The 16,034-nt window shown below is 37.7% G+C and overlaps 1 protein-coding gene across 1 annotated transcript; it reads left to right on the plus strand.

Moving 5' to 3' along the window:
• The first annotated feature begins 8,371 nt into the window (after positions 1–8,371).
• On the plus strand, positions 8,372–14,140 carry irx1a (iroquois homeobox 1a). Its single transcript, XM_037785861.1, has 4 exons — positions 8,372–8,981; positions 11,051–12,188; positions 12,708–12,783; positions 13,934–14,140. Exons 1-4 carry the CDS (start codon positions 8,736–8,738, stop codon positions 14,007–14,009), a joined length of 1,536 nt encoding a protein of 511 aa, XP_037641789.1. The 5' UTR covers positions 8,372–8,735; the 3' UTR covers positions 14,010–14,140.
• The last annotated feature ends 1,894 nt before the right edge of the window (positions 14,141–16,034 follow it).

Here is a 16,034-nt window from a genome sequence, read left to right on the forward strand (position 1 = left end):
TTCTCATACACCGTGCATAGCTATACCTACGAAAACGTAATGCACTGTAATTCGTATATATCCCACAAAATCAATTTGTATGTAATCCACATAATGGGAAACCAGGAAGTATAAAGAGTGACAAACGCCATGTAGGGAGGACTTTTCCTAAACTTAACTAAGTAGTTTTTCTCACGTAACTTCCGTACTTAAGTAACGTCAATTCCGATGTTATTTTAACCCAAACCGTGATCTTTTCCTAAACCTAACTAAGTAGTTTTGTTGCCTAAACCCAACCAAGTTGATCTTTCCTTAAACCTAAGTAGTTATATTTTGAAAACACTGGAGCGGAAATTGACACGTGTGTCACATGTTGCTGGACATTCGTAGGAAAAGGCAAGAAAAATTAGGAATAACTTTTTGTAAGAAATCATATGAAACGTTGTATGAGGATATGTTGCAGCATAATACACTATCATCTTTTATGTAATGAATGTGCAGAAAATTATGGTTTATAGTATTAAAAGATATTAAGGTTGGGAAACCAAAAAAAATCACTGTACTGTATTTAATACTGACATTTATAGAAAGATCACTGAACCATTAGTCATTGCAAAACAAAACAAAAGTGTCTGCATGGAAAGTGTGATATCAATTATTGCTACTGATTTATGTGCACAATAATACAATGTAAGCATGACATGTCACTTGTCATGACCTGGCTATGTTTTGAATGACCTTTATTGACATTGTCAACAAGAACGTGTGCAAACCAATGGAGATATAAAAACATACTTTTCGTCATTTTTTTGGGGCTCAATGAAAGCTAACCAGACACAAAATGGAACCGTTTGGTGCTAAGTACACATCAACTTTTGGACAACTTTGTAAAGCGAGTATGATGAATCTGTCATTCAGCTAATAGATGTTTTGCTCTGAAAGAGACATCAAAATGATTGACACATTTCGACAAATAAAAGGGTTGACCAATACATAGGTGGACATTAAAATGTTCGGTCAATATGATTCCTGTTTTTTCTCCTGACGAACAGAAATATCCAAGCTAAAACAACGTCTTGAGAATCACCAAATAACATATAATGTTGTATACTTTAGGGCACTCAACCTGTTGTTTCTTTTTTTAGCTCATATCGAGGCTTGTCATGGTTGTCTAAACAGAGAAAAAGAAGATGCCGTATTGTTTATCCCTGCTCAGCTGCAATGGAAAGATCTAATCTGTGCCACAAAGAGCTAATCTAATACATCAATAGCCTGTAAACCCTTTTAGAACCCTGATTTTTTTAGGGTGTTTGCCCTCTAACAACCCCCTCCCTTTCCCAGACCACTGTGTCTATAAGTCATTATTGCTTAAGTGAATTTGACAGACTGCTGTTTTCATCTGTGACCCCATAACACCCAAGGCTAGAGGGTGGGACCAATGGTTAGCCTACTCAGGAGCCATGATGACATCAATAATTTCAATTCAAATAGTAGTTTCTGGCCCCACAGCTGTCAAGAACAATATCCTGTGACAAAAATTGATCAGATGAAAGTTAGCTTTCCACTGAAGTAACGCTAAATATGCACATGTTGTATATTTTTCATGAAAGGAAAAAAATGCATCTCATCCAAACCTTCGTACCTAATATTCAAATATCTGAAGTCAGAGTTATGTTTTTCTCTTTTAGGCTTGTGTGTTTATAACCAATTAATCACTCCAGGAAGTTAAACCCCAAAGCAGCTAAAACAGAGTCAGTCTGATCAGTGATCAAGGTGATAGCAGTGTTGTTGGGAGTGAGAGGCCGAGGCATCCTGGGGAGCATGTCCAGTAACATAAAAACAGCAGGTTTCAACTACTATCAATAGTTAGTACAAAGACACACCAAAGCAAAAAAGCAGCACAACATGATAACAGATGAAAGAAACAGCCTCATTAAAATTCCATTTGTCATGCTTTCTGCTGATCATTTTATCTATAAGTCTATCCTTTACACCGATATCAAAGGGTGTAATTTCAAAAGAATACTTCAGTGTACAAAATTCTTCTTCCCCAAGAAGGCCGTTCCTTAAAATTCAATTAACTCCGTTGATAAATAAACGTGGGAATTGTATCATCTGAAAGCAGATTTGCATGCTCCCATTTTTTTTTTTTTTTCCACCGTTTCCGAGGCAGCAAATAAACATCTGAAATGGGAGACTAACTTATGAATATTTCTAAGCTAGTGTTTCAAACCAATGTCTGAGTCTCCCTCATTCAGATTTAGCATAAAATTATATGTGGGACAAAAAGAAGACTTTGATATCGCTGTTCTCTTTGTCCAAAAAAAGTCTCTTTTTTGTACATCTCCCACGTTTACTGTACTTTGCATACATCTGCAACTGAATTGTGCAGATGTGCACACGTACAGTATAGAGCGAGGGAGTCTGTGGCTCGCAGCCTCTTGGCTTACTAGAATCCAGTTGATTATTCATGGAGAAGTTAAATACACCAAGTAATGGAATTAGTTTGGGAATTGCCAAAATGGTTAATTAACTTCTGCAGTCTTATAGCTGCTGAATTGTGCATGAATCTATATGCAACAGGTTTAAAAAGGAGAAAGTGTGCGTCTTCAGTGAAGGTAAATTAAAATGACAATGCTACTTTAAATGAGGGGATTGGGAAATCTTCTCTTCTCTAAACGCTTGGTTGAAGTTGTCCTTGAGGTCACTCACTGCAGTTGCAAATAGCTGCGCTTACAGTTTTAGATGTCCAATTTGAAAAATACATTTCATATAAAAAAAAAAATACTTTCATGAGTTCTTAATGTTAATCCTCTTAGGTCAATACTGCAATGAAACACTCAGCTGAATGCAGTTAAAACCTTTTTTTAAAGGCCAGTAAATGCTACATCCTCTTTTTCAACTCTCTCTCTCTCTATTTCTCTCTCTCTCTCTCTCTCCTTGGCTAGCTATAGCTATTCATTAGCTCCAGCCCCTATGGCAATGAGAGTCTTTAACCTCCATTAGATCTAATGTTGATATGTTTCCCCAGCAAAGAGCCAAAACAATTAACACCCCTTCTCACATTTCTCTCCCCTTGGCCCCTAACCGCATCAAAATCTGGGCCCACCCGTTCATTACCCACCCCTGAGAATGCCCTTGGGGAGGAAAAAAGTCAGATCTTTGGCTGTTGTCTTTTGTATGGTATGCAGTTAGAAGCCGGAACGAGTTAAAAGAAACTCGTCAACAATAATAGAGTGCTGCGTTACAACTTTGCATCGACGTGGCGGCAAGCGGTACTTATTCGGATGAGCTACTTAATCACGATAATACTTAATCATAATGAGGTAACACCCTCTGTGCTTAGTGTTTGGTCTTGTTCTTATGTATTTATTATACCTTCAGCAACGGCGGTGGTACTGTAGTGTTGTTGCTGCAGTAGCCCCGTCATTATTGAATTACAGTGCAGGACAATGTACTCTGCTGAGAGAGAGTCACCTTAAATGCACCCACTTGGACCCTTTTTCAATGCTTCCTGCATTTATCCACTTCTAATTTGCAACAGAAAAACACATTTGAGCAAAATTGTAATGCATCCCATCAACATAATGAAGACATGGTAATAAATGTGCCAAGACTGCATGTATCTGCAAAACTTACGTGATTTGTTTTTGTTCTTAAAATTTTGGCTCGTAAATCATGATGCAACTTTTTTATGGTTTTGTTTTTGGCACTTGACAGTTAATGTTAGGGGAAAGATTGAGGTCTTGGTTTGATATTACACAAGCACAAGACAGGACATGTTCAGTTCATTAACATTTAACTGAAACCACGATCTTTCCCCAAACTTTAACCAATAAGCTTTTGTTGCCTAAGTCTAACCACGTGGAACATAAGACGCAAACCGCCATCTCTGATGTCAAAGTAAGTTTATTGGCAGAACAAATTAGTAGTATATAAACACAATTTATAGAATAAGGCATTTGTATGATATAGATTGAAACAAGGGATCAAAAAACAAAAGATATAATGTTTATTAATACTTAAGTAGGAGTTACTCCTAACTTCAAGGACTTGTTTTTAACATTATGCAATACACATGTTTGTCTTGAAGCCCAGTTTGAATTAACTAAGTTAATTTTAGTCAAACAAAATGTTGATGTTCTTTCCTTTTAAATGTATACACAAATTAAGAGATATGTAATGGTTACAATAATTGCAAAATGACAGGTATGTTTATAAAAGAAAGAACAATCTGAGTGCATATTTGAATCCTTCACTGCGTTATCCTCATTTGGGGTCAAGCAGACTGGTGCCCTGACATTCTATTAATAGCATCATCTGAAGTCAAATTATTTATTACCCTGTACCTGTTGCAGGACTAAACATGTAAAGTATTGGATACGGTTTACTGCTGCAAAGTGCTTTAAATTTAGCAACAATTTGAGCTCAGAAGCTCTTTGTCACTTCAACACCACCCATCCAAGTGTTTAGCTGTCAAGTGTATAACGTCTTGACCTTCTAAGACCCAGAATAGACCTCTTTTATTATCCAGGAAATTCCTAGTTTCCTTACCTATAGGTGTGGTGCAGTTGTCTGCGTATCAAATGTCTCACAGTAACACCAGTGGTCCTCTGGCTCTAACTCACAGCTAAATACTCGAGTTGCTCTGACGCAGTTCAGGGAGTACGTTTGGAACCGAGCGTGAGTGTATACATGTTTGTGTGCGATGTTTAAAGGGAAGAGGTCGAACAATTGCGATGGTCTAATTGATATCATTGATATTCATCTAATCTCCTCTCTTCGGTGGGAAAAGGAGTTTTGGTTTCAACACTTAATTTGATAATCTGCAAGAAAAGCACAAAAGGGACATTCTGCGGATTCTTAACCTTTCTTCAACTTTGGCACTCCCAGAGGCAGGAAAGGAGTATCTTTCACCACAGTTATTAGTTCACAGAGACACCCTTGACCTCTGCGGTGGTAGCCAACTGTCAACATAACTGGTGTTATTGTAATGCAGGTTCACTCTCTTTGACTTCTATTGGAGTCATTCAGGTCTATGTGTTGGCTTAGCTCCTATGGAGGCCCCAGTTCAAGCATATATACATTTCAATTCGACTGAATTAGGCTAAATTATAAGAATACATTGCCATGACCCCCATGCTAAAGCCTTAGTTTTAAAAAAAAAACATAAATGGCAGAAACACTTTTGTTAAAGCACAATAGGCTTTTTTTAAAATTACATTTTGTTGGTGATATTTGGATCAAAAGTTAAGAAATTAAACTTTTTAGAAAAAAATAAGACAGGATTACACAAAGATTAGCTTCTGTAATTTACTGCAAATTAGGACATTTGTGTTTGTTTACATACATGCATCTTCTTGGAAAAAAAAAAAACTTTGACAAAACTTTTAGAACAATTATAAAGCACAATATATGAGTCTGTAAAGCACTGCTGCCATATCTGTTTTGATACAGTCAACTTTGAAAATAGTGTTAAGTTTACTTTTCTGTATTTAATGATATAGGCTATCATATTATTATTTTGTTTTCCCTGAATGGATATCTGAATTGTTTGTGTTGTCATTTAATAATAACCTGGAGCATGTATTGAATAAAATGTACAGTAGGTATGCTACACCATTTTATTTAGCTTGGACATGAGTAATGAGTGAGGTGTCTGTATCCTCCAACAGAGTTACTGTTTCTGTTCCTTACAGCATTAGAGGTCCAAACTCTGTATCCTATCAGAGAGAGTGAGAGGCTTCTTATTCTTTGACACTTTCTTTTAGGTTTTGTAGGTGACAGCTGTCAGCTGAGCTTACAAACCATATTACATGAACACACACATCAATAAACAATATTATAACACATGGCTATATACATTTTTTTTTCTGCAAAAGTATATAAAAATGTAAAAGATGAAATAGGTGACAGGGAATGTAAAATGTTAAACACAGTCAGGCTGTTAAATAAAGAAGAAGGTATATCCACCACCTGAGTGACTTATGAGAATGGGACCATTAAGGCATAGCAGCTTAAGGAGAGCCTCCTGTAGATTTACATGATAAAAACTCTCTAATATGAAGCAGCCTGATGAGTTTCTTTCTCTCTTTTTTTTTTAATACACAAAGGGATTCAAAAATCGTTAAGTTATGACTGTGTGTGTATGGGTGCGTGTGCACGTGCGTGCGCGTCATAAAGCGACGGATACAGCCTGCAGTGTCTGTTTGGAGGAAATACACTGGAAGTGAAGGTGTTGTTGGACGAGTTTAAAAAAGGGATGCATGATGGCGAGAGAGGATCCGGAACAAAGTTTTTTTTTTCTCCCTCCCTCTCCCTCTCTCTCTCTCTCTCTCTCTCTCTCTTGAAGCTGAGGAGCTTGTGGTGGTAATGAGAGTTTAACAAGACCCAATAAATCAGTTAACGGTGATGGTTTATTGCCCTCAACACGTGTCATTGCTTACAGGAGTCAAAATATATTTTTTTTCAAAAAGTAAAAAATGTTTTCTTCAGAGAAAAAATAAAAAGTGTGTAGTAGCAAAAAAAAAAAAAAAAAAAAAGTATCATTGTTAATTATCAGTATAAGCATCATAATATAATCATTATTTTTTTTTCTATTTCTCTAATGTCCCTTTCATTTCTATTTAGAGAGATTTCCAGTCTCCTTACTCCCACCACCCCCTCCACCACAACCATCATATTTAGCCCCCTGCACACATTTCCAGCAGGTTATCACAATTGCCATTCCTCCCCTCCTTTCTGATGTGTTACCCAGATTACCATCAGTGCCCCTCAGATATTTTTAACAGATCCTCGGCGCTCGGCAATATCCACTCGGAGCCATCTGGTGCAGATCAAAATCTACTGACTTCTTGGGCTTCAGTCGTTAAGGCATTAAATCTAGATCTACAGAAACACCCCCCGTCGACTCAGAGAGGGAGGTGGTGGGCGATATATAAGAATCAAATCAAATAAAAATAGAAGAAGTGTTAAAACATGAACAGCCCCCCTCTCGTGAGCCACATGGCTGTGTCAGGAGTGGACAGCTAGAAGGAAAGTAGAGAGGTTGCAGTCCGACCCTTTTCTCTTTTTTTTTTATTTCTGAGCTGGAAAATGGATAAGCGGTTCAAGAGGAGGTGACCAAAAGCTACAGCATCAGATTTTCTTCTTTTTTTTTTCAAATCAACTCTTGTGGAATTTTATTTTTCGAAAGCTTATTTTATAAAAGAAAAGAAAATATAAAATTGTGAATTTGTGCTTTTTAGGAATACAAAATCCACAGTTTTAGTGACTCTTCATCCTCACCTTTTTTTCTGAGTTAATATGTTGAAATGAAGGCGCTTAAATTAAATTATAGGGACTCAAAGTGGACATGGATAATATTTAGTGGCGCGTTCAGGGACCCGCAGACTTTTAGTGCCTCTTCCTCTGTGGTTGTTTCAGTTTGTCCCTGGCTTCTCTCCTCCTTCCTTTTCACTCAAAACAAGGAAAACGTGAAGTGGCTCTGTTGTTACAAAAGGACAACAGCAATCTGGTATAAGTCCACACACTCATACACGGGCGCGCACACACACACGCGCGCGTGCAGATGGAGAGAGGGTGAGAAAAAAAAATTTGGCTGATTAAACCTTTATGAAGAAATCAAAGGGAAACCAAAAACAGAAGTCAATAAAAACATACATAATTAATAAATCATATGGAGAGATTTGCATGGGGTTTTCCTTAACTGCTTTGACTTCTGGAGGGAAAAAAAGCGTCTGGGAAATTAGCAATTTAATATTTACGCACGCATCGCAGTGACATGGCTAAAATATAATTTTATTAAAACATGTATTTTTTAAAATGCCTCATCCTAAAAAAAACACAATTGTGTTAATTTAATAAGTCCACACGTTTTTTGAAAACATTACATGAAGATCACATCCAAACTTGGAGAAATACACTTAAATGAGTCAGTATTATGAATTAAATAAACGCACCAGCAGCCGCGTGATACCAAAATACTAATTCCTCTGCTGCGGAGAGGCATTTTCCCTTTTTTAATTACAATTTAAATCTATTCAAAGTAAGTTCCTTCTTCTGACGGGTTTTACTTCCCCCTGTGTCGGACAGCTGTAAAAAATCTTGTAGACAGGTTGTCATACAACAATCAAAGCCTTCGGTGAATGGACTCTAATGCTTGAACATTTAACATACAATAAGTCCAAACACGGAGAGAGAGAGAGAGAGAGAGAGAGAGAGAGAGAGAGAGAGAGAGAGAGAGAGAGAGTCAGAGTCACAGAGAGAGAGAGAGAGAGAAAGAGAGAGAGAAAGAGAGAGAGAGAGAGAGAGAGAGAGAGGCCCCAGCCAATGTGCTCTCACTCTATATTCACATTATCCACATTGCTCCAAACAGAGGAGGAGCTTGCAGGCTCAAGTAGGGGATGCCAATCAAAGCATCAACTTCAAATTGTATCTGAGAGATCAGCCTGGAGACCTCAGGGCCAGGCGCGTCAGTCGGAGCGCAATTGTTGATCAGATCACATCCAGCAGGACTTTGCGCGAGAAAAAAGAAAAGAGAGAGGAAGAAGCCGAGATTTAAGAGCAGGCTTGTGTTTTGACTGCAACACCAACCACCGTCTGTATGTCTGTAGTAGAGCACTGACTTTGGCTTAAACACTTTTTCCTTCACTCCTCCTGGTTCTCCTTCTTTTTTCTTTTTTTTTTTTTTTCTTTCGCACACTTTTACGCACAGTTGTTGTCGGGACGCTGTGCGACACATTTCGGCGGTGGAGATGTCTTTCCCCCAGCTCGGCTACCCGCAGTACTTGAGTGCGTCCCAGGCGGTGTACGGGGGCGACAGACCGGGAGTTCTGACGTCTTCGTCCCGGGGAGGAGGTGCAGATATCGGGGGAAGTCCGTCCGCCACCGCAGCGGCCGCGGTCACCTCGGTGCTGGGCATGTACGCCAACCCGTACGCACACAACTACAGCGCTTTCTTACCTTACACCAGCGCGGACTTGGCTCTTTTCTCACAAATGGTAAGAAAATCATGTTGGTTTTTTTTTGGTTTCTGTTTGGGATTATTGGAGGTGCACAGACGATTGTTTATAATGCTCGAGGTTCCAATAGGAAATAAATAATGTATAGATATACTGGGTAATCTCAACAAAAATGCAATACATATGCATATCTGATTTGTATTATCGATTGCTAAAAACTTTGTCAATATTTGCTGGATTTTTTGTTTGGCTGAGTCATAAATGTGAAAAGTTTGAGCTATGGGAACAAACAAAAAAGAAACAAAAATTATGACTCCAAATGATTTATTTACCCATGAAGGAAAATATGTAAACAAAAAAATGTAATTCACACCAACCATGCAGTTATTACCTCATAGTGTTAGAACGATCGATTGCAAAGTGTAAATACATTTCACGGAAGAAAAAACAAACGTGCACTTAAGCACTTAAGAAAAAGGAAAGGAAAAAGTTTCTATTCTTCTTACCTTCGCCAGATTCTTATTTTAAGCAGAAATGATCTCCACCATAGAACAAAAATCTTATAAATATGCAATAAGTTTTAATCATGTATAGGCTTTGTTTTGCTACAGTATATCCTCCTGTCATGGTTGAATGCCACGTGGAATTTTTTACTGTCTAGATAAAATACACCTGGTGATAATAAGAACTAACTTGCAGTGTGTGTTAATGTGTTGGCAATAGTGTGCCTCATGCAGGCCCGTATATATATATATATATATATATATATATATATATATATGCTCTATATGGCACAAAGCTTCAAAACAAGAGCTATTATCCAAAAAACTCCAATGCGCACTGATCGATAATGTTTTGAGTGCTGTGCCCAAAGCAAATATTATCGAGCAAGTTGGAAGTGTGGCACGCTGAGAAAAAAACTTCACTTATAGGCCTTGAAAGAAGTGCTTTGACATACTTGAAGGAGTGTGGAGGGGAAGTTTGGCAGGTAAACATGAAAGCTGGCAGTTTGCATGTGTGTGTGTGTGTGTGTGTGTGTGTGTGTGTGTGTTCACAAGGATGCAACGAACTTTCTTTTAGACTGACATGTATGAAACATGTTTGCTAATAAAAAAAAAGGTCTTTAAGTGAGCAAGTGGTATTTTGCAAGTTGAGAAGCTTATTTGTGGTCAGGTGCAACTGCAACTATTTTTTTTATTAGAGGCCATTCTCACTTATTTGAGTCCAACATTCATTTAAGCTACATTGTAAAAAATAATAATAATAATAATAACAAATTTGACAGTGTATCATACTAATTGTGCATATTAAATGTTCCAACATTAATGTGCAATATTAATACACTGAATGTGATACATTTATCTGTGCAATATATCCTTGATGCAATATACACCTCAAGTGCAACTTTGTTTACATTTTATTTATTACATACCCTACCTATTTTACAAATGCAATTACCTCTGTTTACATTACATTACATCTATTTTTATATATTTTATACTTCTAGTGTAACACTTCTGTTTATATTTATTTATTACACCTACTTTACCTGTTTTATTTACTTTATATAACTGTGTGTGTGTGTTACCTGTTATATGTTTTATCTGCCTCGTTTAGTCTTGTCAAGTATTTGTTTTAAAGCACTGACCAGAAGAAGTGGCACCTGTGAATCTCGTTGTATTTAATACAACGACAATAAAGATTCTATTCTATTCTATTCACTGTTATAATATATTATTATTATTCATTTTCAAAGGGATCCCAGTACGAGCTGAAGGACAGTGTCCTGGTGTGTGTGTGTGTGTGTGTGTGTTCACAAGGATGCAACGAACTTTCTTTTAGACTGACATGTATGAAACATGTTTGCTAAAAAAAAAAGGTCTCTGAGTGAGCAAAGTGACATTTTTGCAAGTTGAGAAGCTTATTTGTGGTCAGGTGCAACTGCAACTATTTTTTTTATTTTTATTATAAGGCCATTCTCACTTATTTGAGTCCAACACAAATTGTAAAAAAAAAAAATATGAACTAATTGTACAGTGTATTAAACTAATCGTGCATATTAAATGCCCCACTGTTATAATATATTATTATTATTCATTTTCTTCCAGGGATCCCAGTACGAGCTGAAGGACAGTCCTGGCGTCCATCCTGCCAGCTTCGCAGCCCACACGTCTCCGGCCTTCTACCCTTACGGCCAGTTCCAGTACGGGGACCCGGCCAGACCCAAGAACGCGACCCGGGAGAGCACCAGCACCCTGAAGGCCTGGCTCAACGAGCACCGGAAGAACCCGTACCCGACCAAAGGAGAGAAGATCATGCTGGCCATCATCACCAAGATGACCCTGACGCAGGTCTCCACATGGTTCGCCAACGCCAGACGGAGGCTCAAGAAGGAGAACAAGGTGACGTGGGGCAGCAGGAGCAAAGAGGACGGAGAGGAGGAGGACGCCAACCTGTTCGGCTCCGGAGACGACGAGGCGGAGAAGAACGAAGACGAGGAGGAGATCGACTTGGAGAGCATCGATATTGACAAAATCGACGACAACGACGGGGATCAGAGCAACGAGGAGGATGATGATAAGTCCACGGAGGGGAGTAGGGACCACAGGGTGGGTGGTGGTGTAGGTGGGGACTTGGTGGACACTTTGGAGAAGAGACGCGTCTTTGCTCTCCAGGCCCACGAGGCCTTTGACAAATCCAAGAGCGCACTTTCGGTTCACCCAGGGAGTAAGGAGAACAACGACAACAACAACAACACAACAAGAGTTTTGTCTCCGGATAGACCCGGGAGCTTTCCTCTCCCGTCTAACAATAAGCCCAAGATCTGGTCTTTAGCAGAAACCGCCACTAGTCCTGATAGTTCCACTCAGAAATCCACGTCTCCTCCTTGTGCCACCACTCACTCATCATCTGCGTCACAGCAGCACCATCAGATCCAGACGCACCCGGCCTTCCTCCCAAGTCACGGACTGTACACATGCCAGATTGGAAAGTTCCACAACTGGACAAACGGGGCTTTCCTGGGCCAGAACTCCCTGCTCAATGTGAGGTCGTTTCTGGGAGTAAACCAGCACCATCACCACCACCACCATAATAACCACCACTTGGCGGCCCAGCAGCAGCAGCAGCAGCCGACGTCAGTGGTGGTGTCGCCGGTAGCAGCTGCAGCAGCACTCAGCAACGACAGCAGCAGCAGCAGCAGCAGCAGCAAGGCCTCACCAGAGACACACAGTCCCAAGCACATAGGTAGGAGAGCAGCACACTCTGAATCAGAATCAGAATCAGAATCAGAATCAGAATGGTGTTTATTGCCAGGTGTAAAAGAGGTATACACTAGAAATTTGCTTTGGTTTTGTTGGTGCAAGTTAAACAGTATAATAATAACAAGAATAGATAAAAACGTTAGAATAAAATAAGAATAAAAAAAATTGCTCTGCACGTGCACGCGCGTAAATGTAACACATGCAAGTGCTTTGCATTTTATATTTAAACAGAAGTTGTGTGTATAGTATAGGCCTACATTAATAGTGCATTATCATGCCTGTGTTCTTTTTACGCATAATTAAAATAACATGTGCGCACACAAGCACAGGCTACATATACACACTTAATTCCACAATGTTCACATACTAAATTAACACAACATCATTTTTTTAGTTAGACATGTTCATATCTATTAACAAAAAATTGTATCGGCCTATAATTTATCCAGTATGCCAGTATACTGACAAGCGTTTTTTTTTTTTTACTTATTTCCTTTTTTAGACCATGAAAACGGTGTAAGGTCTGATTCACCTCCAACACAGATCCTGAAGTCTTCCTTTCGACCCATCCATGACAGGTGAGACAAGTTTTTGGCTTTTGTTGATTGTTGGAAACACAGTTGCCATATAAGAACATGACCAGCAGCCCCAGCTTTATATGAAATTATACATCATTTAGAATGTTATAATTATTGCATCAATGAAAATGTAGACATATATATATTCAGCAATGTATATAACAACTATAATTAAAATAAATACAAATTAAGCATGAAAGTTAGGAAAGGCCCAGGATGTTGCTGAAATTATAACTCCAGTAATTATTTGACAAATAAATATGATCATATGGGATGCAAAATTGTTTTACGAATTCCAGTATATAAACTTTTATGTCTGGCAGTTTTTTAATTCGATTTTTTTTTTTTTTTTACATAAAACAACAATGATAACACAACAAAATAAAATAAACAAAGATAAATAAAGCACAGTTTGCTTTGCGGGTGACAGGGGTCTTGACTCCCATCCCACACCCCCTTTAATTCCTCCCCTCTGGGGAGAGTGTGGCTACTTATCAAGTCACCGAGTAAAACGGGCTCTGTCTGGGCTGTGTGCTTTCACTAAAGACCCCTGGGAGACCCGGAGCCCAGGGGAGCGCTCTTAACCGAAAGGGGGGAAAAAAAAGTTTACTTCTGTTTGGAGTAGGCCTATTACAAAACACCCTCTCTCTGGATGCAACAGTCAGATAGAAATAATAAGGGAAATATTAAGGTTTATAATGGTTACATGAAGATCATTTTTTTCCACATGCAAAAATATTTTTTTTCGAGTTGTAAAATAATATTTATTATTATTATTATTATTATTATTATTATTATTATTATTATTATTATTATTATTATTATTATTATTATTTTATTTATTAAAAATGTTTCCCACATGCAAAAATATTTTTTTCGAGTAGTAAAATAATGATTTTTGATTTATTATTATTCTCATTATTATTATTATTATTATTATTATTATTATTATTATTATTATTATTATTATTATATTATTATTATTATATTATCAGAGAAAGTGAGAGAGGGATTGGAGAGGGGGTTCTGCAGTCTGTTTCAAATCAAAGCTGTTCAGCCAGACAATTGAGATGCATATTGAAACCCGCTGTCCAAACACGGCGGGGGTATTTATTTATCTACCTTTCTTTCTGTATTATTCTTTATCCAGATCCTCTCTGCCTTCCAGCGCCAGGAGTCCACAAGACGCCACGCAACGAGTCCTCACTGCTCTCTCCTCGGCTTGATCAAGACACTTTTTTTTCGTGCTTGGAAAAAAAAAAGAAAAAGAAAAATAGAAAAAAGACTTTACACTCCATAAAAAAGGAACACTGAGAAATAATAATGCAGCGTAGCATTCAGTCGGTACAGAACAAATGGCGTAATTTGGTAATATCCTGTGGATGGATGGATTACTTCCTCTATTGTTGTGTAGCCTATAATCGCGCCTATAATGTTACTCTGTCTCTCTCTCCACTTTGCCCAGGCAGGCTGGGACATTTTGGTAGGCTTTTTACTTTATTATTATTATAATTATTATTATTATTATTATTATTTTTGTCTCTATCTTGTGTTTTTTGGTGTCCTTTTCTTTAATGTAAATACCAAGTGATTTAAATTTGTAAATAGGAAGCGTTGAAGGAATTTGTCCAGATCGTATATTTTGCCTAATAAACTAAATGAAATTATAGAGAAATCTCACGAGTATCCTCAGACTATATTTCTTTTCTACATGTTTTTAATATGGTCATTATTATTATTATTATTAATATTATTATTATTATTATTATTATTATTATTATTACAAATACATTTATTTTGAGAAAAAAAAAAAACGTTGGCCTACTACCAATTTTATTTCAAGAAGGGTGGGAAAGGGAGGAAAAAAATGATATTGGCAGTCTGGAAGCAGGCTTAATTTTATTCAAGTTTGGGAGGAAAGCAGCGTGGATGCATTGAGGTGCTAATAAGTGTCCAGATGGTTGCTGGTGACAGAAAATGGACAGGAGCAGCTGGGAAGGTCATTAAGTAATAATATGGGAACGCCCAGTCCAAACAAAATCAAATGGTTAAAATCTAATCTGTCAGGGAGAGAAGTCGATTCGAAGATAAATTATTAATATTTTCGTTTTGGGTGGAGGAGGTGGGCTGATATTGTGGGCCTCGTGGAGCAGGGTCACTGTTTTTGGGGTGCTGTCTGTCTGTCCTGAGGCTGATAGTGATCATTAGCCTATAAAAGCAGCTTCTTTGCTCCTCAATCGGTGGCCAAAAGCAAATATTGATTTACCACAACAGCCTAATTGAGTTTAAACATAATAAGTGCAATAATTAGCTGTGAGGGGAGCTGATGTGAGCATTAGTATTTTGCTCATTTTCATTTGCAGGAGCTCTCTATTATTATAGGAAATGTAAAACATTTTTTAATGATCTTCTGTGAAATGTATTTTTTTTTTAGCTTTACCTACAATTTTATCATTTTATTTTCTGGATAAAACTCAATAGGGCGATTTAATTTTTTTTTTTTTTAGAAGTCAGTCCTAAAATAACTTCAGTATTTTCGGAGCAAATGTTGTTTTTTTGAGTTATTATAGGGCACCTTTGTAAATGACAGTAAGCTGCGAAGTGAGCTGTTCCAGAGGGTGAATTATTTGAGTGGCCTGAACCTGTGGAGTGACTTATGCACATCTGTTTTGCAATATCACAGCGACCTCTATAGGCGAGTAATATATTGCTTCAGCTTGAAACAGCTTCCACCCTCCCAAAGAGCTATAATAAATCACATGGAAATACGTGCACTGTAACTGTATTATCACACGCACAATACAGTGTGCTTTACAGTTTGATTTAAACCCACATTGTACCTGTAAATGTATTATGCTATCGCACACATTCTAGAGGAATACAAATAGAAGAAAAGTCACTTTATTTATGGGAATATTATGACACTAAGTTCACATAAAATATTAGGAGAAAAAATATTTTTCGTTAAGAGCTAAAAGCATCTTTCATTTTTTCAAATTTTAATCTGCAATTAAATCTTTTAATGTTTTGGGTTGCAATCGTATTACCTTTTAAAAACCTGCTTAAAAATGTAATTATTACAAAATAATTGCACAAACATTACAGCAACTTCCAAAAGTGAGTTATTTTCCTCTTTTTTTTTTTAAATGCTTGGTAAACGTTGACTAGACAATGTGTGGAGGTGGGGGACGTTTATGCGCATAAATCTGTGTCACTTAAATGGTCCCATTCGCTAAACAGTCACAGTCAGT

Source organism: Sebastes umbrosus, chromosome 11 (genome assembly GCF_015220745.1).
Source record: "Sebastes umbrosus isolate fSebUmb1 chromosome 11, fSebUmb1.pri, whole genome shotgun sequence".
Lineage (NCBI taxonomy): Eukaryota > Metazoa > Chordata > Actinopteri > Perciformes > Sebastidae > Sebastes > Sebastes umbrosus.

Coding starts and splice junctions, on each gene's coding strand:
- irx1a (XM_037785861.1), top strand. CDS start 8,736: ATGTCTTTCCCCCAGCTCGGCTACCCGCAGTACTTGAGTGCGTCCCAG. Junction 8,982..11,050: donor TGGCTCTTTTCTCACAAATG/GTAAGAAAATCA, acceptor ATTTTCTTCCAG/GGATCCCAGTACGAGCTGAA. Junction 12,784..13,933: donor TTTCGACCCATCCATGACAG/GTGAGACAAGTT, acceptor TTCTTTATCCAG/ATCCTCTCTGCCTTCCAGCG.